The following is a 26701-nucleotide window of genomic DNA, read 5'->3' on the forward strand; positions in this document are numbered from 1 at the left end:
TTTGAAAATAAATTTTGTACCACAGTGTTTTGAAAAAGTTTTTGAAAAAATAAAATGTCTGAGACTCCGATGCTAGTCCGTGTGAAACTCTGAACTTGTCAAATTAATTCGTAATATTAGAATTGTAATGTTTAGACAATTATCTTTGTGTTCGGTTTTGGTATTATAGATTCTTGAGGTTAGTTCGAAGTTCAATATGGATTCTGGTGATAAGCAAGATCGTAAGGGTCAATTTGGTGAGACTCTCGAGGAGTCGTCGGCTTTTTTGGGACATGTGTCTATTCAGGAAGTCAATGAGGTTCCGCTAGCTTCTGGTAGCGATGACCTGAAGGTTGGCCCTGAGGCGTTGACTCGGGTTGTGAGAGAAGTGTTAGAGAAAGTCTTCCATGCTAGTTTAGAGAGAACTAGAGAGATGGTTCAAGGTAGGTGTGCGGATTGTGAGAAGAAAATAGATCATAGTCCTTTGAGGTGGGAGCCTCGATCTGCGAAGCGTTTCAGGTCTCAGTGGAATGTCAGTAAGAGTAGTGCGGGAGGTTCCAGTAGTGGCGGTAAATGTGTCAGTTTGTGGGGATTGTAAGAAGCGTCATTTGGGCGATCGTTAGAAAAAATAGGGAGCGTGTCTCAGATGCGGGTTCACGGGGCATCAGATTAGGGACTGTCCTCGGCGACATTGAGTCAAGTATGGTTGTGTGATATTGTTGACTTCGTGTGCTATTGTTTGTGAATGATTTGACTTTATGAATATGGCATTGTGTTTGTGTGTGTAATAGAAAAGGAAATTGATCTAGTTCAGTGGTTAAGTGTTTTGAGTATGTATGCAAAATTTTAAGGTTTAGTAGGATATGGTAATGTTTCGAGGTCAGAGTGCACAACGGGGGCGTAGTGGTGAGTTTTGTGTTTAGACAGTTGTTTTGTTAGTTGGAAAATTTGGGAACTAAATTTCTTTAAGGAAGGGTGAGTTGTGACATCCCGAAATCTGGGATTAGAAGTTTTGAGGTTTGTGGTTAGGGTCAGTGAGTGGGTTGAATATTTGGATTCAGTTTCGCGTTTTAATGTTAGAATGGGCCTGCTAGTCTGGTGGTTAGTTGTGTGTTAGTGTATCTCTGGGTCTCGTGTTCGAATCACTGTGAGTGTTTTTTATATTTATTTTTTTATGTTATTTTATTTTATTTTAAAAGGGGAAGTCATTTTTAAAATAGAAAAATAAAATTTCACGTTCTTTTTCTTCACTTTTTTTTTCTTTCTTCCCCATCATTCCTCTTTTTTATGTTCTTTCCAAATTTCAATTTTGTTTGTTTCTTGCTTCTTTTGTTTTACGCACTTGTTATCTATCGTTCTGCCAAAGGAGATTGCTCTTGTGTGTTTCATGTAATTGGGTGTGAGTTAGAATAGTCTCATGGAGGTGAAACAGTTAATCTTTGTTGTTTGCAATTCTGATTTAAGGTGTGTTTCTGAAACTGTTGATTTTAAGTGTTAAGTTATTGATAGACTGCATGATATTCTGCATATTTCAGTATATTTCCAGATTTCCAATGGATGAGGATCGTTTTGGTGTCAAAAGCATGATTTTCAAGCTATTTCGGCGTGGTTTCGTGACCACACGGGCATGTGTCACACATGGGCGGTCCACACGGCTGTGTGCAATTGGGAATTTAGAGTTTCCAATAGTTTTTAGTTCCACACGGCCTGGCCACACGGGCGTGTGAGATCTCCACATGGCTGTGTCTCCTCTGCTATTTATTTTTGGCATTTTTGGATAGTGAGTTACACGGGCTACTCACACAGCCATGTAACTTGGTCACACGAGCGTGTCCCCTCCACACGGGCATGTAGGCCTCCACACGGCCTAGACACTTCCATACAACCGGGGCACACAACCATGTAGCCCTATTTTGCAAAATTTTTGTTTTGAATTATAATCTATCTATTTTATGTTTTTGTGTAATCCGACCCTCGGTCAAGCCTTGGTAAGTGTGTTTCGGACTTGATTTAGTTTGGTTCATGTATATATGTGCATTTATGGGTTTAAACTTTATTTCTCATTTATGTGATGAATAAGTTTGAGTTTATTATTGTTGTCGTAACTGAATATTAAAATACAAGTGTAATCAAATCTGAATCTGTTCAACTGGAAATGTTAATGTTCGTTCTGTATGTTTTCTGCGCAATTTGTGCATTGTTGCATAGCATGGAAATTTTAGGATCTGGTTATGAAGAGAAAGAAGACATACTTAGCAGTTTTAACTGTGATACTTTTGTATAGTGGTTTACCGCACTATCCTATATGTATATCAGCTCAGCTGTATACAGTTACTCAAGTGGCATAGTTCCATGTTGTGGTGTGTAGGATGGATGAACCTATTATGGTTGTATGTGGTGTACATGGTGGATAGGCCTACCATAGCCCTTATGTGGTGTGCTGGATGGACGAAGTTGTACGTGGTTGGTGCGGTGGGATTTTTAACTTGTACATCAGTTCACATCTGAATATACGTGTGTTTGTCAGAACATTTTGTTTGTTTATGTGAACATTTGGTTACTGAAAATATAGTTATTGTCATGTAATATGTTTTGATTATTATGTATGATTGGATTATCATTTCTGTGGTTTAATATTGTATTTGACATACCGATTGAGACTTTCGTAAGTGATATTTTTATACATATGCTTGTCTGAAGTATTTATTGTGTCACTCTGTCTTTTGCCATCTGTTCATGTTTCGGACTCACACTAAGCTCGCGTAGCTCATCTCTGTAGTATTTTTCCTTTTAGGTACTTTCCGTGTTTTGGAGCTAGACTCGGCATACCGGAGGTTTTAGAAAGATATGGTTTGATTTGATTTAAGTAAATTCTCATAAGTTTTATACGGTTAATTTTAAGTCGGTTTGTAAAACAATTATATAAACTATGGTACAAGTTTTTATGGTGAACATTCGTAAGGTGTTATTTGGGCCGAACTTCAGAAATTGTGGATTTTATTTCCAAATGTTTGACGTCGGTTTATTATTGTTCCAAACATAATGAACAAAAAGGTTTTCTTAGTTTGAATTAAAGTTTTTGTTTCCACCACTTTTGGTGGCCAATGTAACCTCCAGGATTCAGTCTAAACTTCTTGGCCGGGTTTTGGGGTGTTACAATAAATATAAAAAAATATGTGCTATATAATTTTGAATTATGATTCAAATATTTCAATTATGATTAATACAATTAACCAAGCTAATGGTATAATGATAAAAAAGTTTCCATTAAAATAAAGTTTTAGTTAGACATGAGATTGAATATTTGAATTTCGGCAACTCCTCCCCTATTTCCTTGATAAAAAAAATTTAATACAATACATTTACAAGACATGTTAAAATACACACTAAATTATGACTTTAGTTGAAATGAAAAGATTGAGATGGTGAACACTATAATGTTTTATGTTCAAATCTTATAATTCTTGTTCAAAAATATGGAATGACTAAAATGTGCCTAAAGAAGTGTTTATTTTCTTCATCACTGCGACAGACAACATCTTTCCACATTTAGAAGATTGATAATTTATTGAATTGTATCTTTGGAGTTAGTTGAGATCGTGGTTTATAACTAGCTCATCAATGAAAATCATATCACTTGAAAAAACAAATTTGGAAGATTCGGATTAGATTGAGTCTATCTAATACCATGGATTAAGGAAGTTTGATTGGATTGGAACACTGAAGTTTGGTCGCCAACGGTCCTTGTTTACTTTGTTTGTTATTAATTATTTTATTTTCAACAGTTTAATTATTGTTTAATATAGATTGTGATAGATCTTCATTATGTTAGCAAGTCTCAAAATCTCTATATAATTTAAGACTTGTATAGGTTATTATACCGAGAATTGAGAGAACTTAATTTGTTCAAGTGAAGAAGATTATTGTAAGAGTGCATTTGATTATAAAACCTTTATGTTGTGGTTACAATCTAAATTCGTCAGGGTGAATTTAATGGTGAGAGTACCATTTTTCTAGGATATAGAAGTGAAGAAATTGTCACTGGGAGTGATATATTAGGTTCACTTGTTGTAAGGTTTAAAGATAGTGGATAATCAAAAGAGCACTTCTAAAGGGTGTTTTTATTTTGGAAACAACTTAGTTTCATAGTATAGTAAGAAGCAATGGTCGATTTCTCTATCTATAGCAAAAGTATAATATGTTATAGTTGGCAACTGTTGTGCACAGCTGTTTTGGATGAGACAGATGTTAGAAGACTTTGGGATTGTTTTGCCTATTTCCTCGACCTAATGTGATAACACTAGTTCCATAAACATATCAAAGATTCTTGTGCAACATTCAAAGGAAAAAACATCAATATCAAACACCATTCTATTAGAGAAATGGTGGAGAATGAGTCAATTGAGTTGAGGTGTGCTTCCACACAAAGTCAGTTAGTAGATTAATTCACCAAAACTGTAACACCGCTCACCAGGTTTAGTCGTGGACTCAAGTTACAGGATGCTACATCAACCAACAAAACATAATCACATGTATATATAGTTTCGAATAAGAGCAACTACTACTAGAATTAACATTTAAAGAAAAGTTCATGGCTAATTTAAAGATTTAAACGACAATAGAAATAGTTTTAACCTAATTAAGTTTCATTTTTAAAAAATATTGAAAACCCACATAGGTACAAATACAAATGAGAAGGTATCGATATTTGTATCACAAGTATCGATACTCGTATATGAGTATCGATACCAAAGATTCTATCAAATTTTGAAAACATCTCAACTTCGAGGTATCGATATTCATATCCCAAGTATCAATACATTTACCCAAAATACCAAAAATTCACAAGTTAAAATGTTATCCATGCTCAAAACAATGTTTTACTCAACGCAATTATAGTCTAATTTAACTAAACTTATTAACATCCTTTAAACATTTATCATGCTACACCCATACATTTAAATAAGAATATTTAACATGCATTATGAACCTTAATCTCAAACGTCAATTTAGTCGCAAATGAAGTCTAAAACAACATCCATATTTTGTCAATCCAATACCAAGATAGAATTAATAAAATAATGTTAATAATCAAAACTAAAACTCTAACCCATATTGACTTTATTTAGTGAGTTCAAAAGAATCACAAAAACCACCTACTCAAAAATATTGCCTTACTTAGATCACTTCTTTTGTCGCTCCACTCACATAAAAAAACTATTTATTTGCAAGATGTTAATGTGGAGTGTAAGCTTAAATAAGCTCAGTGAATGTTCGGGACTACCGCTAAGCATACACACATCACATGTTAAGCAAGAGCTGCTACAACTTACTCATAACCATATTTTCATCAAGTCAGAATAACATATTCACGCTTCATTAAATTATAAACAAGCATATACTCTCACATGCAATTACACTCAACTCATATTTATATAATTCATTTTACGATAATTCATTAAGACAAAACAACATATTCTTGCTTTAATGACTCAAAGAATCTAACATATCTCATAAGTGTAGCATAAAGCTAAACACTCTCCAACACACCAACATATCCCAGTGAATGGAGCGTAGCTCGACATTCCCTTATTCCTCCAATCTTTCTTAGGGCTTCAATGTCCAAATCACAAAACATAAGAGTGAGTACTCACAATCCTATAGCATGCCAACTATATCCAACGGTTTCAAGAGATCATAAGGCCAAAATATCCGCAAATACACACATTTAATTACTATTTTAATGCACATAATATCTGTTCATAATCATCAATTCATATCACAAATTTGTACACGATGCATACTTATCAGATTCACATTTATTTGCACTTTAAGTGCCACAACTATGCTTATTGAGCCATCACATATCCGACCACATATGCGTGCATTAAAATCAATTTATCACATACAAATATTCACACACATTACCTGTTATAACAACATCTCAATCCACAACTTGACATTCATTAAATGTAATTTCACAACAAAACAACAATATAAAAAAGACTTACACTCGAAACTTAGAATAGAGTTTTAGGTTATTCCTAAGCTCCCAATTAATGCTACAAATCGCGCGTACCAACAGCGACTCTGAACATTCACCAATCACTCTTCTGCTTACTAGCCGAAAGCTCAAACAAGCTTTTCCTTGCCTTTAGACTTGCTTGTAATAGCCCTTGAAAGATCCGACACTTTACACACATAACAAAAACATTCCAAAATTATCAAAAAACAGCCTAGAATACAACCAAACAACAAGAAATAAACAATTCAAGCCTTTCCTTTTTCACTACCGAAAACTAGCTATTTTTGTCAAAATTGAAATTCTGACATCCTAATCTTGTTTCTAATCCTCCATTTTGATTTAAAACATCCTAAATATCATATAATTTCATATCTAAACCATTAATTTGATGAAAACAAACTATTTACAACTCTAATTTGGGATTTAAAATCAAGAAGAATAATGATGAGTTTGGGGAAGAAAACATGATTTTCATTTGAAATTGGGGGTTATTTTGGTGTTTGGGGTAATAAATCTAAAGGAATGAATTGATTTTGATACAACTCTTTGATTTTAGGTTTTATAAAACTTTTGAATGATTTGGGTTTTTTGAGAACAAGGGGAAGATGGTTGGTGTTCTCTTGTAGGAGACTAATTTCAAAATTTGGGCAGTTTGCCCTTTATGCTAATTCTTCTATTTCTCAAAAGGGTCCTAAATCAATTAAAAGCCATTTTTTTCAAATTAGACCTCAAATTTGAATTTCATCTTGAAATAAAAATAATAAAATAAAAATCTTATTATGACATTCACATAGTTAAATTACTTATTTACGACCCTATTTTTGGATATCTAACTCAACCTTCGGTTAAAAAACCTTGATTCTATTAACCCAAAACTACTAGGCCAAGTTTGGGGCATGACAATAACTTTGGATTTCAACAAGTTGAGAGCTTTAGAACCTCGATTGGGGTATGTCAAGCATGAGGAATATTGAATTATTATGGAAAGCATCCATAGGATAAGTCTTGATGTTGTTTTGATGTATTTTGGGGTAATTACGTAGTTATTATTAGATTTTCTAGAGGCTAATAGTAATTTTTTTTTTTGCACAAGTTTATTTTTGGTGGGAATTAATTTTGTATATATTTCTCTCTCATCGTATATTGGAGGGATCTTGATTTATTTTGATCAGTGACAACTTGTGTTTTTATTATATCCCATCGAATCCCATTTATTACTCTTTAAAAATTCTCAATAAGTTTTACTCATCTCAATTCTTCAAGTTCTTACTTCTTTACCCTAATTCGTATCATAAGAAAGCGTCGTTCATCTTCAATGGCTTGTGTAAAAACTACTTCTGGGAATCAATTTTGGAAACAACAACAAGAACAATCAATTGGTGAGGGGACCTCTAATCTCTTAATTGAGAAGTATGATGAAGAAACCAGATAAATGCCAACTTTCCCAAGCACATTACACCAAGAGACTACTAAACCATCACAAGTTGTTTAACAAACAATGGAGGAAATTGATACCTTGTTAAAGAAACATCCAATGCCAGAATATGCCATGATTCTTGAGCAAATAATTGAAACCATTATTCAAGTAATCACAAGTCAAGGTGAATAGGTCTCGATCATTGACAACAAATTGGTGAATGTGACAGATGCTATTTTTGAATCGTCTTCTCTAGAGAGTCTCATAGAAACTAAGGCTTTTACCAAAAATATCCTAGAACTAGTGATGGAACAAGAACAATTTGCTAAGTTTTTTTAGAAGGATCCAATGTTGTCTGATAAAGAAAAGGCCAAGACTAGAGCCTTTAATCCTTAAGTAGAAATCATTAGCAAATTGCCCACTTCCTCTGCCCCTATGCAAGGTCACAATATATGTACATTTTTAGTTGTGGCAAATGAGTTTTCCAAAATCACAACCTCAAAAAAAATGGAGAAAGGAGAACTACTTTTTTGTTGTAAATTCATGTAAAATAAAGAAGTTTCTGAATTATTACTATTGTGGAACTAGATGAGACCATAGACCGGAATGCAATAGCCATAACCAACAATGTCCATTTATCTTGGCCTGAGAAAGGTAATATTCATGCTTTTTCTCTCTCAACTATCTATTTTACCTTATGTGTTATAGCAACAACGAATTAACTCTCTAATAGCTAGAGGGATACTTTAAGTAAGAAGGACACAATCATATTGAGGAAAGTTGTTTAGTGGTCAAATTTTACTAGGGCTAGATGATTTTTTATGAGATTGTCAAGCACACCGAGAAGGTCCATGCCAGATGCCTTATGCCATTCCTTTCACTTATCTTCTAAATCTCACATAAACAATACCCCCAAATTGTTCAAGTCACCGAGAAATATGAAAAGCCTAGACCATAACTTAAAATTTTCTTATAAAAGGATAAAAGGTAAGCATGCCATTCGTGAACCAAAGGAGAAAAAAAAACTAGTTCTACTAATGATGAACAAGTGGAAAAGCCGCAAAACAAGGAAGTACCTACTTCTTCAAGCCCCAACGCCATTCCCTCTGATATTTGTAAATTGATGATTGAGGATGTTACAACCTATATTGATGCTAATGACAGGCACATTATAGATTCCATTTTGAAGCTAATACAATCAAGAAGATCAGAGATAGGTTAAAGGCTCTTATTTTATCCCTTCTTGACAAAGAGTAAGTTGACAATCTTGATGAAAAATAGGGTGGGAGTTGTTGGTGATAGAGTGAGATTTAGATTCTGATCCTTCATATTTGTTGATTATTATTGATTTCTGATGTTTTTTGGAACTTATGGTTTTTAGAGGACTATTTCTTGATTTTTCTACTTTTGATTGAAGGATTTCATTTGCTGAATAGATTATGTTTACTTTGGTTGTATACATTTTTTGTGATTTATTACTGTTGGAATAAAGGGAATATGCTAAGTGGGAGCAATTTGATAATTGATGTTTAAGCTTCTTGGCTTGTTTGTGTTTTATTAAACAAATTTCCAAAGAGGGAGATTGTTGAAAAATACGGAATGACTAAGATGTGTTTGTGGAAGTGCCTACTTCCTTCACCACTGCGACAAACAACATCTTTCCATATTTAGGAGATTGGAAATTTATTGAATCATATCTTTGGCTTAGCTGAGATTGTGGTTTATATCTAGCCCATCAATGAAGATCATATCACTTGAAGAAACAAATCTTGAAGAATTGGATCAGATCGAGTAATCTAATCCCTTAGGTAAAGGAAGTTGGATCGGATTGGAACGTCAAAGTTTTACCTGCCAATAGTCTCAAAATCTCTATATAATTAAGAAAATTGTATAGGTCATTGTACAAAATTGAGAGCACTTAATTTGTTCAAGTGAGGATCATTATTTTTAAGAGCACATTTGATTGTAAAACATGTGTTATAATTTTACTAGCTATGTTCACAGAGGTGAATTTAGTGGTGAGAGTACTGGTCTTCTAGGATACAAAAGTGAGGAAATTGTCACTAGGGCGTGATAGATTAGGTTCCCTTGTTGTAAGTTTAGAAGATAGTGGATATTTCTCATTGAGCTAGACTATGCAGGCGTAAAGGAATTGAATTGTATAAACAATCTTTGTATCCTTTATTTTTGTGCATTGTTTTGTAGTGCTTGAAGAAGTGTAAGTTCCCTGCAACTTGTTTCAAGCACATAGCTTGTTCATTAGCAATTGCTTTTAAATTTACAGTTCTATTACTTAATAAAATTTTGATATATTTAATAATTTATTTTATATATTAATGGTTCGATTAAGTTGGTGTCACCCATCAATCGAAACCCTACTCAGTTAGCAAATTACCAAAAGCTCATTTCTTCTACAACATAAAAAATATTATTTTAACAGTATTTATATCTTTTTGTATTTTGATATGTCTAAAAACTAAATATACCTAACGATAATAAAAATATTGGCTTAACGGTGTAAAAGGCCCTCAAACTTTTTAAAAAAAAGTAATTAAGCCCCTGCTCTTTTTTTTTTTTTTTTGCACTCAATTGGGTATTTGAACTTTCAAATGCATCAAAAAGGCCTTCAAACTTTTTCAAGAAAAGTAATTAAGTCATTTTTTTTTACTCAATTGGTTACTTGAATTATCAAATGCATCAAAAAGGCCATTTGACCATTAAAGTTAACTGCCCTTAAATTTTTCCGTTAAAATCATCCCATATCACAATCGTATGTGACATGTGAAAAATTATAAAAAATAAAAATTAATAAAAGTTATAACAATTATTAAATTATAAAAAAATATAAAAAAATTAGAAAAATTGTAAAATTTTATAAAAATCATAAAAATTATAAAATGCATAAAAACGTCATTTAATCATTAACTTTAATTGTTGACCGTTAAAGTTAATGACCCTGATTTTTTAGTTAAAGCCATCATATGTCACAACATAACGTGACGTGTGGCAAAATTGATAAAATAAAATAAAATAAAAATTATAGAAAAATTATCAAATGCTTCTTTTAGTACGATAATTTTTATATACTTTTATGAATTTTATATTTCTTTACATTTTTTAAATTTTCTTATGAATTTATAAAATTTTATATTTTTTACGATTTTATAAAATTTTACAATTTTATAATTTTTTTACAATTTTGTAATTTTTATAATTTTAAATAAAATTTAAATATTTTTATATTTTTGTTAAAATATAATATTTTTATAACTTTTATTAATTTTTATTTTTATCATTTTTGTCACATGTCATGCTATGGTTATGACACATGGTAGCTTTAACTGAAAAAAACTAAGGGCGATTCAAGTACCCAATTAAGTGCAAAAAAATATATGGACTTAATTGCTTTTTTTTGAAAAAATTTGAGAGTCCTTTTTATGCATTTTGAAAGTTTAAGTGTCCAATTGAGTGCAAAAAAATGCAAGGGCTTAATTTTTTTTAAAAAAAAAGTTCGAGAGTCTTTTTGATGTATTGTGAAAGCTCAAGTGCCCAAGTGAGTGCAAAAGAAAAAAAAAGAATAGGGTTTAATTGTTTTTTCTAAAAAAATTTGAGAGGTCTTTACACTCTTAAACTAATAAAATTTAAACCTAAAATATCATCTTCAATTAAAATCGTGTTTAATTTTATATTAAATTTTAATAAATTTATTACTCATATATCTACTCGATTAACAAAAAAGCATAGAATATTATACACAAAACGAGTTGATTTTTATTTTAAATTTTCATTGAATTTAAACTTTAGAAAAAAATATTTTAAATTATGACTTTATTCTAAATTGTTTTATGTATATTTATGGTCTTTTACCTACAGAATGCTAATTTCCAATCTGGACATTATAATTCCCACCCACCGACGACTGACTTGAATTAATAAAAGATTCAAATTCTAAAATCATTTTATAATAGTAAAAGAATAGTATTAGATCCGTTAGTTAAGGTGTTCAACAAAGTGTGAGTTCTACTTAAATAGTATAAAAAGTAATAATAATAAATAAAAATAAAGTCAATTATATTTATAATTTTATAATTGGCTGATGACCCAATTAAATGTGATACAAATTTAATAAAATGCTTAAATATAAGTATTAAATAAGATATGTATGGTACATAGTCAAGCTATCGTGCAGTAGTGGGAGGTTAAACTGTTGGATCGAGCGATATCTGGGCGGATATTGGCAGAGCCTAGCGACAATCGATCGATCACAAGACTTCGTCTTGAAGCGATTTACTTTTATTGACTTTTGCTTTTATTATTATGTCATTGGATACATCGCGCGAGGGGATGTTTCCCTTGAAGGACGTATGAAGCAACCTGAAAATAGGCTCCACGTTTAATAATACGCGGCGTTAAATAGACTACTTATGGCAACGGAAATTTGTCCCTTTAGTAAGTTAGAGACCTGTCTTTTTTTCTCCTGACAACATCAATGAAAGTAGCATTAAACAATATATGAAGCGCGCGATCGCCAACCTCGAAAGTAAATGCTAGGAAAATGCGTGCATAATGACATATTCAATAATCAAACAATTAAGTAGAATGCTTTACTCCCTCCTTTGCTGCTTATTTAGGTCCTAGAGATGCCAATTGTGTCATTCGTATTGATCAATAATATATTGGATTCTTCTTAAAGGAAAAGCGACAAGCTTCAATAGGTTCCAAATTCCAACTGCTGCAATAACACCTAAAATCTATCCACTTTTGTTAATAAGATCCATCAACGTTTCACCATCCCAATATTCAGATTAATACGAGGAGATCCAACTTTACAACCAAAAAAAAAAAAATGGGCAATGAGGAAATAGAGAAGGTAAAAAGAAAGCAGGACGATCATTAGTTGGTCTTGCGCAGGGGAAAAGAGAAGCAAAAGAGGGGCAAATACAAAAAGGGATGAGAAGGTGAACTTATCCGCCAAGGAAAGGCAGCTGAGATACCAATTCGGATTATCGGTAACACATAATATATAATTTGTTGCCTAAAGTGTATTATAGAAACTACTCTGTACTAAATTTATATAAAAATTTTATAACACTTCCACATATCATTTTTTAACCCCGTGTGAAGTTGCGGAATCAAGGGAGCTCGCAGGAACTCAACCCTCCTTAAAATAGGATTTTTTTATTTAAGTCATTTATAATTTATAAAATTTTAAATTAATAATGATAAATTTACATTTTGACCCTCTAAATATAATAAAATTTGATTTAATTTTTTAAAAATTATAAAGATATTAACAATTAAAATAGTGAAATTGTATTTTTACTATCGTAAAAATATATAATTTAATTTTGGTCCCCAAAAAACTTTTTCTGGCTACGCCACTGCCCTTGTGTTTAACATGATGATCAGGTTATTCACCGTCCTAAGTGTGACTTACATTCGAGTCACACTAGTTATGTTGTTATTATGAATTTATCCTACTTTTATAATTCAAAAAAATATCCATTTAATAAAACAAAAGAAGTTGGACTGTAGGACATGGGAAATGGATATGGTAAAGTTACTGTAGCTTCATGACATGGACAAATAAAAAGTAGCCACCTTAGTAAAAAGAAAAAACCACAAAATTTTAAAAGGGTTAAATCACTTTTTCAAATTTTAATTTATTTTTTCTTGAAGATAATCTCTGAATATTAGGGTTTTTTTTGTCTAAATTAATTACTAAATAAGGGTAAAATAAAAAAAAATTATGTAGAGTGGGGGATAGAGGTGTTCATGGGCCGGGTGGAGCCAGGTTCGGGTCGGGCCCAACTAAAAATTTAAGCTCTTTTGCTAGGCTCGGGCTCGGCTCGGCCCAAAAAATAGGCCTAAAATTTTGCCCAAGCCCGACCGAATAAAAATGTTAAAACCTAAGCCCGACCCGCCAACTCATATTAATTTTTATATTATTTTTATATAATTTTAAAATATATATAAACTATCAAAATACTAAGAACATCAAAATAAATATTTCTCAACATATTGAAAATAAATTTTAAAAAATATGTACACTTAAATAACACTAAAATAGATGCAACTTAACAAGCAAATGCTTCTAAAATAATAACAAAATTAACAAATGTGTTTAAAATAATAAAAATTAACAACAAAATAAATTTTATACAATATTCAAATAATAACAACAAAATAGTAGCAACATAATAGTAAAATAGTAGCAAAATAGTAGCAAAATAGAGAGAAACCAATAAAGAAATAATATTAAAAAAATAGATTTTTTGTCATGTAGTGAATTCGGGCCAGGCTCGAGCTAAAAATACATTACCCGAGGCCTGACCCGTTTTTTAAACGAGCCTAATTTTTTTACCCAAGCCCATTTTTCGAATATATATTTTTGCCCAAATCTTTCTAAATTTTGGGTGGGCCTTGGGGCCAGACCGGGTGGCCCGGCCCATGCACACCTCTAGTAGGGGATGGTCTAAGAAGTAAAAAAGGGAAGAGTGAGAGGATGGTTCGAAATTTGTAAAATACAACTGCATTCCCATTATAGTGTAAATACACTTCCAAATTCGATCTCCCAAAATTATTTCCATTTCACACCGCAACTTAATCGTGAAGTCTACTTTTTGGATAGCAACTATCCTTTTACATTTTTCTCCCTAAGATCTAATTATTTATACCTATATTTTTAAGATTAATTATTTAAATCGTAATTATACTTTAATTTTATTAAGTTACATTAAATAAAAATATCAGTTAAATTTATTTTAATTAAATATATTATTTGAAACTAAATCAAACCTACACTTACACTCTATTTGATAAAATGTTGAAAAAATCAATTAAAATTAATATTTTAGTAATTTAATTTTTTAAATATGTTTGATAATATTTACCATGTAAACTGCTAGATTTTTTTATAGAAAGTTTAAATAAAAAAAAGAGGGAGATAAGGATTAACTTATCACTTAATAGGAACAGATTCAATTTTTAAATATTATATTATCTTTTATGAAACTATCTAAATATATTCTATATATATATGCCCAATAGATTTTATGACTTAAAGTCAACATTTAATTTTTTAATATTTATTTTTAAACATTTAATCATTGAAATCATAATTATACCTTGATTTTATTAAATTAAATTAAATCATCAATTAAAATTCTTAAATGAAATCATACACTTATTTAAACTAAAAAATCAGTTCTTTGCTTTTCAACATCAACGAAAATTCTTATTTAATTTAATATTAAATAAATTATTTTAAACGTTTTTCAACTTTTATATTATAAATTAAGGTTTGATTCTTATACTTTATCGATATATATATATATATATGTAGGTATTAATTTTTAATATATTCATTATCTATAGTTTATTTTCATAGCACAAAGGAATGTGTGCATAGCCTCGGAGTTGATTGACTCTTTGCCTTGTCATTTGTATCCCATCTTTTTTCCTCTTTGGGTACCTCCAAGGAACCTTTTGTAATGATCCTTCAAGCACCGTAATTGAATGCTTGGATAAAGAATTTCATCATCACATTCCATTAGGAATGGTTAAAACTATTAAGCAAGGGAGGAAATATGATGAAATGACCTTCATCCATAATTATTGACCTAGACTCAGTAATCATCTAAGCCCAGTATTTTCAACTTTGAATCGCTTCTTTTCGTGAATAAACCTTTGATGGAGACCAAGCTTTGATACCTTTTGTTAGGCCTGAAAATACCAAGATGGGTGAATTGGTATTTTCAAATTCTTTATAAACTTTTTTAAAGGATAAGGAAATTAAAAACAAGCTTGAACACTTCAATTTATAATGGTTCAACCCCAATTGCCTATCTCCACTACCTTGATATACCTCAACTAAGGATTTCCCAATTCACCATACTTAAATTGATACCTTTCAAGGATAAGGTATAACCTTTACAATCTCTATCTTTTTCACAAGACTAAGATAAAATCTTCCCCCTAGTTTTTATGGTTTAACTAGAACCCTTTAATTTTTACAATGCTCAACTATAACCCTTTACAAATTACATAAGGTTTTAAACCTTGGAAACCTTAAGTAGCTCTTGCAATACCAAGAAAAGATGTAAACAATGAAGATCTCTCAAACGTGTGCGTTTACAGTCTCTTAAAGAATTGAAATGAGAATGATAAAAGATCTAACAATAAGCACCTAAAATATATGTACAAGAGAAAATGAGAAAATGAAGAATTTGAGGTTTTTCTCGTGATTTCTATGCTTTAATATTCATTTATTATATTTTGAAGCGTTCTTGATGTTTATATATAACAAGCAGAGATTTTGTGACCGTTTATAACCGTTGGGATAATTTCTAGACATTGGAAGCATTGCAAACAGATTTGTATTGATAAAACTCAAAGATGTATAGGTAGAAGTGGAATTGTATCGGTAGAAGTCTCCCTAAGTATCGGTAAAAGTCTGGACGTGTGCTTGAAGTTCTCTCTTACTTCTACCGATAGAATTTCCCCCAGGTATCGATACAACTTCCCAGACTTGTAGAAGATGAGTTTAAAAATACTTAAAACATTTTGGATTGACTCAAAAATATTTAGATAAATTAAAACACATTTAAAAGATGTTTTTTATTACTTTTAAAAGTCTTTAGAATGCTTTAAAAATGTTTAACAAAATTTCAAATAATTATTTTCATCAAATGACTTAGAAAATATAAATAAAAATTTATCTTAAATGTTGTTATATCAAAAAGCATGGGACATTAAAGCTAACACATTTTCTCATTGAGTGCTTCTCCCTCTTCCAAAACATAGTGAACTCTTGTTCACTTCTTATCATCAGTATCAACAACAAAATCCTTTCATGATAAAAAGAATAATTAATGTTTTTGCAACTGAAAAATATTATTCATTACTCTTATTAATGATCAATTTTATAACTCCTATTCTTGCAATACTTCAAATAGGAGCATTCCACAACTAGTGAAAGGACTTTTGGAACTCTTGTCATTCTAACTCTTAAAACTTTCTCAAAATTTCTCTCAACTTGTTTTCTTTGTTTAGCCTTATCGTCAGCTACATTTCTCTTTCTCCACCTTACCAACCACCACCTGCAACTACACTTAGTGTTATCTGATTTGCTCTAGTTTTTCTCTTCACCTTATTTCAGAACATCTCGTTCACTTGTTTGCAATATCTCCTCTCTCCATCAAATACTCTTCTCTACAAAGCGAAATCTAAGTTATCAATAATATTGTGGATAAAGCTTTTGATACTAAGTCATTCGTTTTAAGGCTTGGATATGAGCCTACGACTAATTAAAAATAAATTAAGTGCAACTAAAATTGACTTAGAAAAATGTGTGAGCAATACACAAGATAAGCTTCAAAACTTTAAAATGATTTAAAGTCAAATAAAAGCTATGAAAGTTGGTTTCATAGTTGCTGGGATCCAAGTTCTCCCACCTCAATTTCCAAGTATACAATAACGTGCTTTTAATAAAAGTTAATTAAAAGAATAGTTTATTCACTTTTAATAATAATCAATTAAATAATTTTTTTACATACCTCATATGGTTTTTGATTGAATAATTGACTAAAAAACAAATATAAATGTTTATTGCATTTATCAATATATTAATAATTTCTTGTAGCTTCAAGTGGGGCCAGAGGCTCACCATTAACAAAATCACCTTTTACACAAGATTTGTATTGAGAAGCTCACAACAACTTATTCTACAAGCTATATTATGATCATATTATTGGTAACGGTTCCTATAATTAATGATGATTTTGCGTCTGCACTAATAATTTCATTTCACTATAGTGACAATTCTAATATAATTAATGATGGAATCATTTATAATTGAGTGACAAAATTATTATTATAAAATATTGATTTTAATATGATGCTAGTCTTTATTGTTACTATATTGTTTGTACTATGTGGCAATTCAAATTGACACTAAATAAAAGTTTCTTGACATTATTTTAGTGCATTAGGTATCGATATATTATGTTATTAACTATATGACATTGTTTGTTTTGTCAATGACGATTATGTATGTGATGTAGTGATGAAACTAGTTGCCACCAACTATTGATTATATATGGTGACATTATCTATTATCGACATTTATGCTACTATTTAAACATATTAAGTACGATATAGCATGTCATTAATATTGTATTTTTTTTTTGTATTATTTATATCTGTTTTACAATCCATATTCAGGGTTAATGTCCAAAACAAGTTTACAAGTTAACTATAATTTATTATCCTAATACATTAAATCTAAAACTCTAACTAGCTATGGTACCTCTTGCCAGTCTACTTGCTATAGCTCAACTTTTACTCCTGACAAAGACGATGAATTGATATATAATTCGGTGATGAAACTGTCCATTAGTAAATACTTACTAAAATGCGATGTTTTACATTAGTGTAATTATTTTATATATTAGGTAATGATGTTATACAGAATGTGGTTAATACTATTCCGATGTCACTTTTATTAGTTATATGATAAAAGTTATTCCACTATTGATGACGATGCAAATGATCAATGAAATCTTACATAATCCGGTAATAAAATTAGTTGTCACTTAACACTAATTATTGGGTAACCTTATACATTATTGTCATTATATTCTAAAAAATACATGACAAAAGTAATATATCATCATTGTTATGAACGCTGTGACGAAAAATGCTGCACCACCAAATACAAATAGTGACAAATATTTTTGAATGGCAATGTTTAAGTGCAAATTTATTGCAAATGCAAACTAAATTGAAGTTAAGAGTTGCAATATACCATTACATGGGATTGAATGCTTATAGTAGTTGAGGTTAGATGAAATTGCTGACAAACATAAACAGAAAGTAAATAACAATAGAGCTCGCCTCCAACTCCAACCATCATTTTCCGATGCATCCATTTCGTACTATTTTCTCGCTATCACTTCACTGTAAATTTAGAAAAATGAAACGAAAAAACGCTTCAGGAAAAAAAAGTAGGAAGACTTAAGCAGTTATAATAGTGGATGGAGAAGAGAAATACCGGAGAGCATTAGTGAGCATGACTGCCTTGTCGAACTCTAGGTTTTCTCTTGCTTTCAAGATTTGCAACATTAGAGCAAGACGAATTTGGGTGCTCGCAGTTTGTTGTGCTATGAGGATTGTCTGGTTTCTCAGTTCCTCGCATTCTAATTCAATTGCTTCAAATTTTTCTCTTTCTTTTCTTTGCCTCTCTTTGATCTCTTTTTGTTCTTCACTTATTTCTTTCATATCCGACCTTATCCTTTTCATGCGACTGCTTAGTCTTTCCTGCTTTTTCCTCTTCTGCTATGTATGGAAGAAATAACTAATTACTAAGCAATTCTTAGATTTCATTAATTTACTTTTTGGGATGCTTAAATAAAAATGTTGTAATTTAAAATGCGATCTATTCACAGTCCATGATCATCCATTGATTACTCAGTCTAAAAATTACAGATTTAAAATATAAATACAATTAATGAAGATAATAAATTGTGCATGTTAAAATTAAATTAAATAAAATATATTAAAATGAAGTTTTAGTTGAGTAGTAAATTTAATATTTTACCAATCCTATTGGCATGAGATTAAATTTTACTATATCCAAATTTTATTTTTACTTTTGTTAAAAAAAATTAAAGTACCCTCGAATAATATAACTTATTTTTTCCATAATTTTCCTAGGGTTTAGACCTAGTTAATGGGTGACACCAACTTAACAAAGGGTTTCATAAATAGTATAGATAAATGACTTTATAAATAGTATAGATACAACTAATGAAGGTAATAACTTGTGCATATTAAAATAAAAATATTCAAAAAAATTAATAAATTGAAGTTTTAGTTGAGTGGCAAATTTAAAATTTTATCAATTAAATTGGTTTGAGTTCAGCAAATTTTACTACTTTTGTTAAAATAAAAGAGTAAAGTATCTTAAAATAATATATTTATTTTAATTACAGAAGGATATTCTCATAATTCCCCTAACTGAGTTGCTGTCTGATTGTCTCATGACTAGACCTGCTCATGGGTCAAGCCACCCGCCTAGACCCGAAGGCTTGTTAGAAAAATGGGAGGGTGACCAAAATACGAGGCTCGAAAAATGAGTTTGGCTAAAATCAAAAGCCCGTTTTCTATATGGGTTGGGCCATGGGCAATATTTTTTTGGCTCGGCCGAATATATTATGTTATAAAATTAATTATATTAATTATATATGTTAAATAATTATACATATCTATATTAAATCACTAACCCAATAATACTTAAACCCATTATATTTGCCCAACTAAAATATAAAATTTTAAAATTATATTTAATACAATAAAACATTTACTATATTTATTTCCATTTTTAATATAATAAAACATTTATTATATTTATGGTAGTATTTTTAATATAAATAATTTTTAATGTGTTACAAAACATTTATTTTAGTGTTTTTCACAGCGTATTCTATTTTTAAAAACTATTTTTAAATAAAACAAATATAAAAATTAAATATGGGCATGTCAAGTCAAACCCAAGATTACTTTTCTTAAATTGGATTAGGCTTAGGAAAAAAAGTAAGCCTATTTTTCAGGTCAGATCAGATTAGGCTAGGAAAATTGGTCTAAATATCTTTCATGGGCTCGACCCATGAACGCTTCTACTTGCGACATCGCTTTGTTAATAGTACAAATATATAATGCAATAAATTATACATATTAAAAATAAAAACTTATAAAAATAAAAATTGAAGTTTTTGTTGAGTAATAAATTTAAAATTGTATTAATCTAATTGGCGTGGATTCCCACAATATGTATATTTTTATTGTTTTTATTAAAATAAAAATACTAAAGTATTCTCAAATAATATAATTTATTTTAGTCACAAAAAATATTTCTGTAATTTTCTTAATCTAATTAATGTTTATAATTTAAATCTTTTAAACCTTGGAGATATTTCTTCAAGAAACCGCCCACTATCTCTTTCTTTTATTCCTAGATCATCACGAGTTCTAAAGTTTTTGGGAGGAAGATAGAATAGTCAAATTATAATTTGGGACTAAAAGTGAACTATAACTACATTTTTCTTCAGAAAATATTTAAGAGGAATGGAATTTGAGGTAGATTAATGGCTTTTTTTTTTTGCCATTGACAAAATCTTGACTTGATCTTTGAACAACATCAACCCGTTGAGTGGTTCATCAACTTCAGATGAACAACATTTTGAAAACTTCTCCTAAAGGAATCAGCCTCCCCTCAAAACAAAAAGGTCCTAATAGACCCCTCAACGAGTTGGAATTGTCGAGCTGGAGCTTTTATCTCCTGTCTTTGTCGAGAATCCAAGTTGCAAAGGCTGGTTTCATAGAGTGATAATGTCTCATTAGATAATATTGGATTGTACATGGTGCATGGCCACCTACCAAGGGACATTAGAATTATGTGTTTGGTAGGGTTTGAATCCTAACCCTTATTTTATCTCTTGATTTAATAAAGAGTTCTCACTCCATGAATCCCGCCTTCGATACTTGGGCTCTCGATAGAGTCGAGAGAGAAAAACCTCTACTTAGTCCGAAGATAACATCAATCCATGGTCCGAAGATAACATCAATCCATTAAGAGGCCTATTGACTTTAGACAAGTGATACTATACAAATTTCTTCGAAAGGAGTGCCTCCCCTCAACAATAATATATAAGTTTGTAGTTCATCTACACTAACAGTTTATATCTTGCATTAAATATCAATCATATAAATATATATATCATTAAAATTAATTGAATATTATTAACATAAAATATAATATATATATATATATATATATAGTAAAGCTTGATTTTTTTGGAAAAGATTGGTGCATATTATTAATATAAAAAAGAGTGAGACTACGTAGGGGTAGATGCAGAATAAGAATGAATGAAGATTAAAAGCATACCTGATAGCATCTCCATAGGAGTTCCGGTTTTGGAAATGGAAGGGTATGATAATGATGTCTCTTTTTCCTACTCGTAAACATGGAACATTGCATTGTTTTCATACTCACTAGTCGTAGCTACCATTTGCATGTTCTACTTTTCGTCTTCAATATCTTATAAACAGTTGCATCTCCATTGTGGTCCTGCCTAATGATCGCACGGCTGCCACCGGTGTCGACCGATTATTTTCAAACTTACGCAAGTCAACTGACACCATCGTCCGTAGCATCGTGTTGTTAATGTTTTTTTATTCTTTTTAGTAGTTAATCCAAGTCAGGCAATCAATTTCCAAGAAACTGAGCAGAATATTCCCGCAAGGAGTCGCACGATTTACAGGCTTTAACAGCTCCACAGAATTTCCAAGGAGAGAAGAAAACACAAAGCAACCCAACAATTGACTAAATTACAATTAACTAAACCCCCAACAACCCTCTCTAGTCTTGCATAAATCCCAGAATTTCTCTTCTTGTTTACTCTGTTCTTTCTGGCTTGGATACATCTAATTTGGTTCTTTCATTTTAGTTTTCACTTATCTCCAAGCGAGAAGTATTTAGTGAAATCTAAACTGAAGGATCAAATATGTATCGTTTTCGGAAATTGTTGAAAGGAGAAAGGTAATTATTTTAATCCACTGCATCCTTCTAATCATTGTTTTTGCTCTGTTTCCATGGATTATAAATTTAGTGTTTTTGGGGAGACACTTCTCACGGCAGCTAGGTATAAAAATGATGAACACAGGTAATATGGCAGGAAGAAATAGGCAAAGGTTTGACATTTATTACTGTCTAAATGTGTTATAATTTGGTAGTTATATGTTAGTTGAAATGGTAAGGAGGTGGATGCTATTTAACTATAGTTTTAGATTTATTATAGATTTCTACTAATATTATTTTGTAGAACATCCTACCACATCAGATATGTCTCTTTCAATAATAATAAAACTCATAAACATTTTTTACCAATCACCACTTCACATCAAATCTTTCTCCTCCCTCCTTCCTCTTCTAACCACCAAGAAAATCAATAACAAAAAGCAGAAACAAGAAGAAGAAAGAGGAGATAGTCAACCCAACCTAAAATAAATCCAAAGCACATCCACATATAATAAAGAAATAAAGAAGTGACATATTTGGTTAGTCAAGAATTCTCAACAAAACTTTGGTGGGACTGAATTCATTGATTGTTGCTTTTAAATTGGAGTTTATTGTATATCCAAGAAAATTCAATCCATGCCAATAATTTTAATGCTTGGATTGCGGCAAACTTTGGGCGTAATGTTTTTTCTTTTCATTAATTTTATTAATAATTATATTATTTTTTTAAACAATATCATGTTATGATCATATCTGATCTTTTTAACACAATACTTAAAATTATTAATAACTCTTATCGACCTATAAATGGGAGAATAATGCATTTCAACGCACCTAAATCCACGTAATACTCATGCCACTCGATTGGCATAATCATATTGTTAGATACTAACATATTATATATGATAATTTGATTTGTAAGTTTTGTTACTTGTATATAGATGATTTTTAAGTATTATTAATAATTTTATAAATTAATATGATAGTTTTAAATTATCAAATGCATTTTTTTAAAATTTTTCAGAAATAAAAATGAAAAATGTTTTTAAAATAAAACTATATATTTAATAACCAAACGACGTTGTAAGTTTTTTAAATATTTAATTCCATTATTTTTTTGTATATTTTTAATATTAATAATTAAAAGTAAAACCTTACTTCAATATGAAAATGGGAGTCAAAAAGCTTAATAATCCATTACAATTGAGAAGCGGAATGAGATTAGGGTCGCACAAATTGAAAACCCAACTAAAATCCAAGTTAATTTAGTGTTAAGAAACGGAAGCCCACTTTAACCCTTAAAATCTATATTTAAAATAATGAAATTAACTTGCTATATAAGATAAAATTAACATCAAACCCATGAAAACTCAAGTTAATTTACATTTAAATTATTTTAAATCTTCTCTTTTAGATGAAGAAAGATTATTTTAAATCGGTAATATAATATTATTAATAGTACTAGGATTTTGTAATATATGAATAACCTTATCTTAATAATAAGAAATCTGTGACAACTTTATCCCATTCTTAATAACTTTAAACCATTTTTGTTGAACCCTAACATTGTGCTCATCCGCCAATAGTGTTCTCCCATCCCTAACACATGGGATGAGATTGATTCACATGCATATGTAAATTATACCCTCACAACTTGCCATTTGTTTATTATATTGTATTTGATGGATTATATTATAAGTGAAAATTTGTATTATTAATTATTTATTAGCGAAAATTTTAACATTTTCTATGTTTTTATTGTTTTAACTTTTTCTATATTTTAATAATTTTTAACTAAAGATAATTTTATATTGCAAACAATTAAACCAAATAAGTTAATGTACTTCTTTGATACAAAGTGAGGAAGGAGAATTTCAGCAAAAAGGTTGGAACCTTTATCATTGAAGTGACTTTAACTGATAAATAAATAAATAAATATAATATATCTAAATAATTTTACATTTTAAAAATTTTATTACCAAAATTAATTTTAGGCTCATTAAACCACTACATATTTTTGAATATTTGACCTTCCTATCTTCTTTCAGTTCATGTAAGAAACTTGGGAAAAAAAAAGCTTCTTCATCCTGGCTTGGGGTCATGACAGGTGACATTGGTGAGTAATAAATTTTTTTATGCTTGAAAATAGGAATATTCAAACAAATAATTTTAGCAATCTCCGACCAACAAACATACCAAGCAAAAAAAAAAAAAAAAAGTCCTAACTATTTCTTTTGTTTTCACTTGATTTGTTATTTTTTTGGCCCCGCAAGCAGAAGGAAAAAGGGCAAGTAGTAGAAAAAAGCTGTACAAATCCAGCATTCAGGTATGGTGTGATTAATTAGTGATTGATAGATTATACATGCAGTTTGTCAAATTGTCAAATAGTATTTGTATATACAGAAAGCTAAAAGAATTCTTCGGATTAAAACTGGATTGGCCAATAAAAGAGTGATGGTTGAATCATTAATGGCATCCAAACAAGATGCGGCCAAGACTGTGGCAAGCCTAAGGTCTCTCAACATGAGAAGGAATGAGCTAAGGGATAAGCTGAATAGTGCAATCGATGACTTGGTGAGATGGCGAGCTTTGGAGACTTGGTTGATGGGTTTCCTTTGAAGTAGATAGCAAAGTGACTTTCAAGGATAGATAAGTTTTAATCGTAATAGGTTGTTCCCATTCTGTTTAAATATGTTTCTTTTTGGTCAATCTCTAAGATTCCTGGCTTTGTGTTATCTATACTTCTTGTTGGGTGATGTTTGGTATCGATATCCAATAAATTTGTTTCGCTCTTGGTTTAAGATTTGAATGTCGGATCTAATTGAATTGTTGGGTTACTGCATGATTCCATTCTGCTTAATTGCTAAAACTCTTTTTTATTGATTTTGGGTCCTAGGTCTTTTGATTTTGTATTAGGGTCACTAAAATCCATTTTCATTGATAAAAAATTTTAAGCCTGTTTGATTTCTGTTTTGGGCTTGTGACCCGTTTTCGCTCAATTTTTTCAACTTTATTTTAATTACTTCAATTGTATTTAAATTGCACGAATAATATTTAATAAATTATCTGTGCATAAGTCTTATGTATTATCAATGAATAATATTAACTCACCTCATTAATTAATAAAATAATAAAAAATTTGAAGACATACTTTTATTTAATTATAATTAAATAGGAGTGAGCTTTCCTAGAATACTGAAGAAAAAAACTCAAAAAATACGATTGAAGTCGACTCTAAAGTAGATTTCCATCAAGATTAAAGATCTCGTCTTAATTCCTTTACAGTTTATTATGGATTTTTTGTTTCTTGTAGTTATACTGTCTTCTAGATGTTTTTATTTGTGATTATGAACTAATTTTCTAAATACCTAGGGCAGATGAACCCTATGATGAATTTTGTCTTTTGAATTTTGTTTTATGCAATAAATACTTGAATCTTGTTCTCAATTATATGTGCTTAATTATTGCTTTAATATTTCTGAACTATTAATCCATGTTTGATGTGCTTAAATCAAAGGAGGAAAAGTCCCTGTTTAAGAGTAGATATTGTAACACCCCTCACCCGTATCCAACTCCGGGACAAGGTTCGAGGCGTTATCGGATTTAAACATTCACAAACATACAAAATCAGGTCACCAAATTTTGCCCAAAATTAAAACTTTTCAAACACATGCATATCGTCCCTTATACAGGCCTTCGAGGCCTAAAACATACATCGGGGCGGTTCGGGACAAAACCAAAAACATTCGATAAACTTTGGGCAACTTAATAAATTTTCTTGCTTTGGAGAGTCACACGCCCGTGTGGGTGTGGCCGTGTGGTCACACACACCCGTGTGGCTTGGGACACGCCTTTGTCCTTAGCCCATGTAACTCTCTGTTTATGACGTCAGCAAAATAATTTATATCACACGACCAGGCCACACGCCTGTGTACTAGGCCGTGTCCTCCACACGGTTGAGACACATGGCTGTGTTTCTACTCATGTAGCTAACACTTATGCTATTTTTAAAGCCTTATGTTGACATTATTTTCCCCCCATATTTTTACACATCATAGACATAAATTATAACATCAATTTAATGTTTAATCAACCTTTGGTGAAATTCAATTAAATAATTTGCATGTTGTCATACATGTGTTTATTACCCAACACTTAATATCTACACATTTAACAATTGTCTATGTTCAATCATTATCATCTTACTACCATGCCACACATTCAATTTAAGGCCACGCCCATCTCAAATGGTCCTGGGGCGTTCATCATGTACATGTACCATATACTTCTCATACATAGTGAACAAGCATAATCACATAACCACATCACAAGACATTAACACATACTATGGACTAATAGGCTTACAAGCCAAAATCATTATAAGCTACATCTCATGGTTATATACAATGAATTAATACAAGCCAACAGCTTGGCCAAAACATAAAAAAAAAAGCACATATCAATAATTAAGTCCCTATACATTCCACTCACTTGAAGAAATTAAGTTTCAACAATACTTCAAAGATGGTAGCTTGATAGTGTGAGGTTGCATTTGATGATCTCCAACCCCGAGCCGAATTGAGGATACTAGAAGAAATGGAAGGGGGAGTAAGCTTTATGCTTAGTAAGTCCATATGAAAATAATAAGCATTATAACAACATGTTTTCTTAGGTAAAACAACTATAATTACATTTTTAT

The 26701-nt window shown here is 30.7% G+C and overlaps 2 protein-coding genes across 3 annotated transcripts; one reads left to right on the forward strand and one right to left on the reverse strand.

The window, feature by feature from the left end:
- Positions 1-18152: 18152 nt before the first annotated feature.
- LOC128284350 (uncharacterized) lies at positions 18153-21679 on the reverse strand. Of its 2 annotated transcripts, none has more exons than XM_053022374.1 (3): positions 21370-21679; positions 18475-18758; positions 18153-18380 (listed from the first exon to the last, which is right to left on the reverse strand). In XM_053022374.1, the coding sequence occupies exons 1-3, from the start codon at positions 21469-21471 to the stop codon at positions 18359-18361; spliced, it is 408 nt and encodes a 135-aa protein (XP_052878334.1). In that variant the 5' UTR covers positions 21472-21679; the 3' UTR covers positions 18153-18358. The 2 variants fall into 2 exon arrangements, with proteins under 2 accessions (XP_052878334.1, XP_052878340.1); XM_053022380.1 differs by having other exon boundaries at positions 18475-18755; positions 21370-21661.
- A 213-nt stretch (positions 21680-21892) lies between these two features.
- LOC128284388 (uncharacterized) lies at positions 21893-24803 on the forward strand. The gene is made up of 4 exons (XM_053022402.1): positions 21893-22023; positions 24051-24118; positions 24279-24328; positions 24406-24803. Exons 1-4 carry the CDS (start codon positions 21989-21991, stop codon positions 24619-24621), a joined length of 369 nt encoding a protein of 122 aa, XP_052878362.1. The 5' UTR covers positions 21893-21988; the 3' UTR covers positions 24622-24803.
- Positions 24804-26701: the final 1898 nt, after the last annotated feature.

This window comes from Gossypium arboreum, chromosome 1 (assembly GCF_025698485.1).
Source record: "Gossypium arboreum isolate Shixiya-1 chromosome 1, ASM2569848v2, whole genome shotgun sequence".
NCBI classification, from domain to species: domain Eukaryota; kingdom Viridiplantae; phylum Streptophyta; class Magnoliopsida; order Malvales; family Malvaceae; genus Gossypium; species Gossypium arboreum.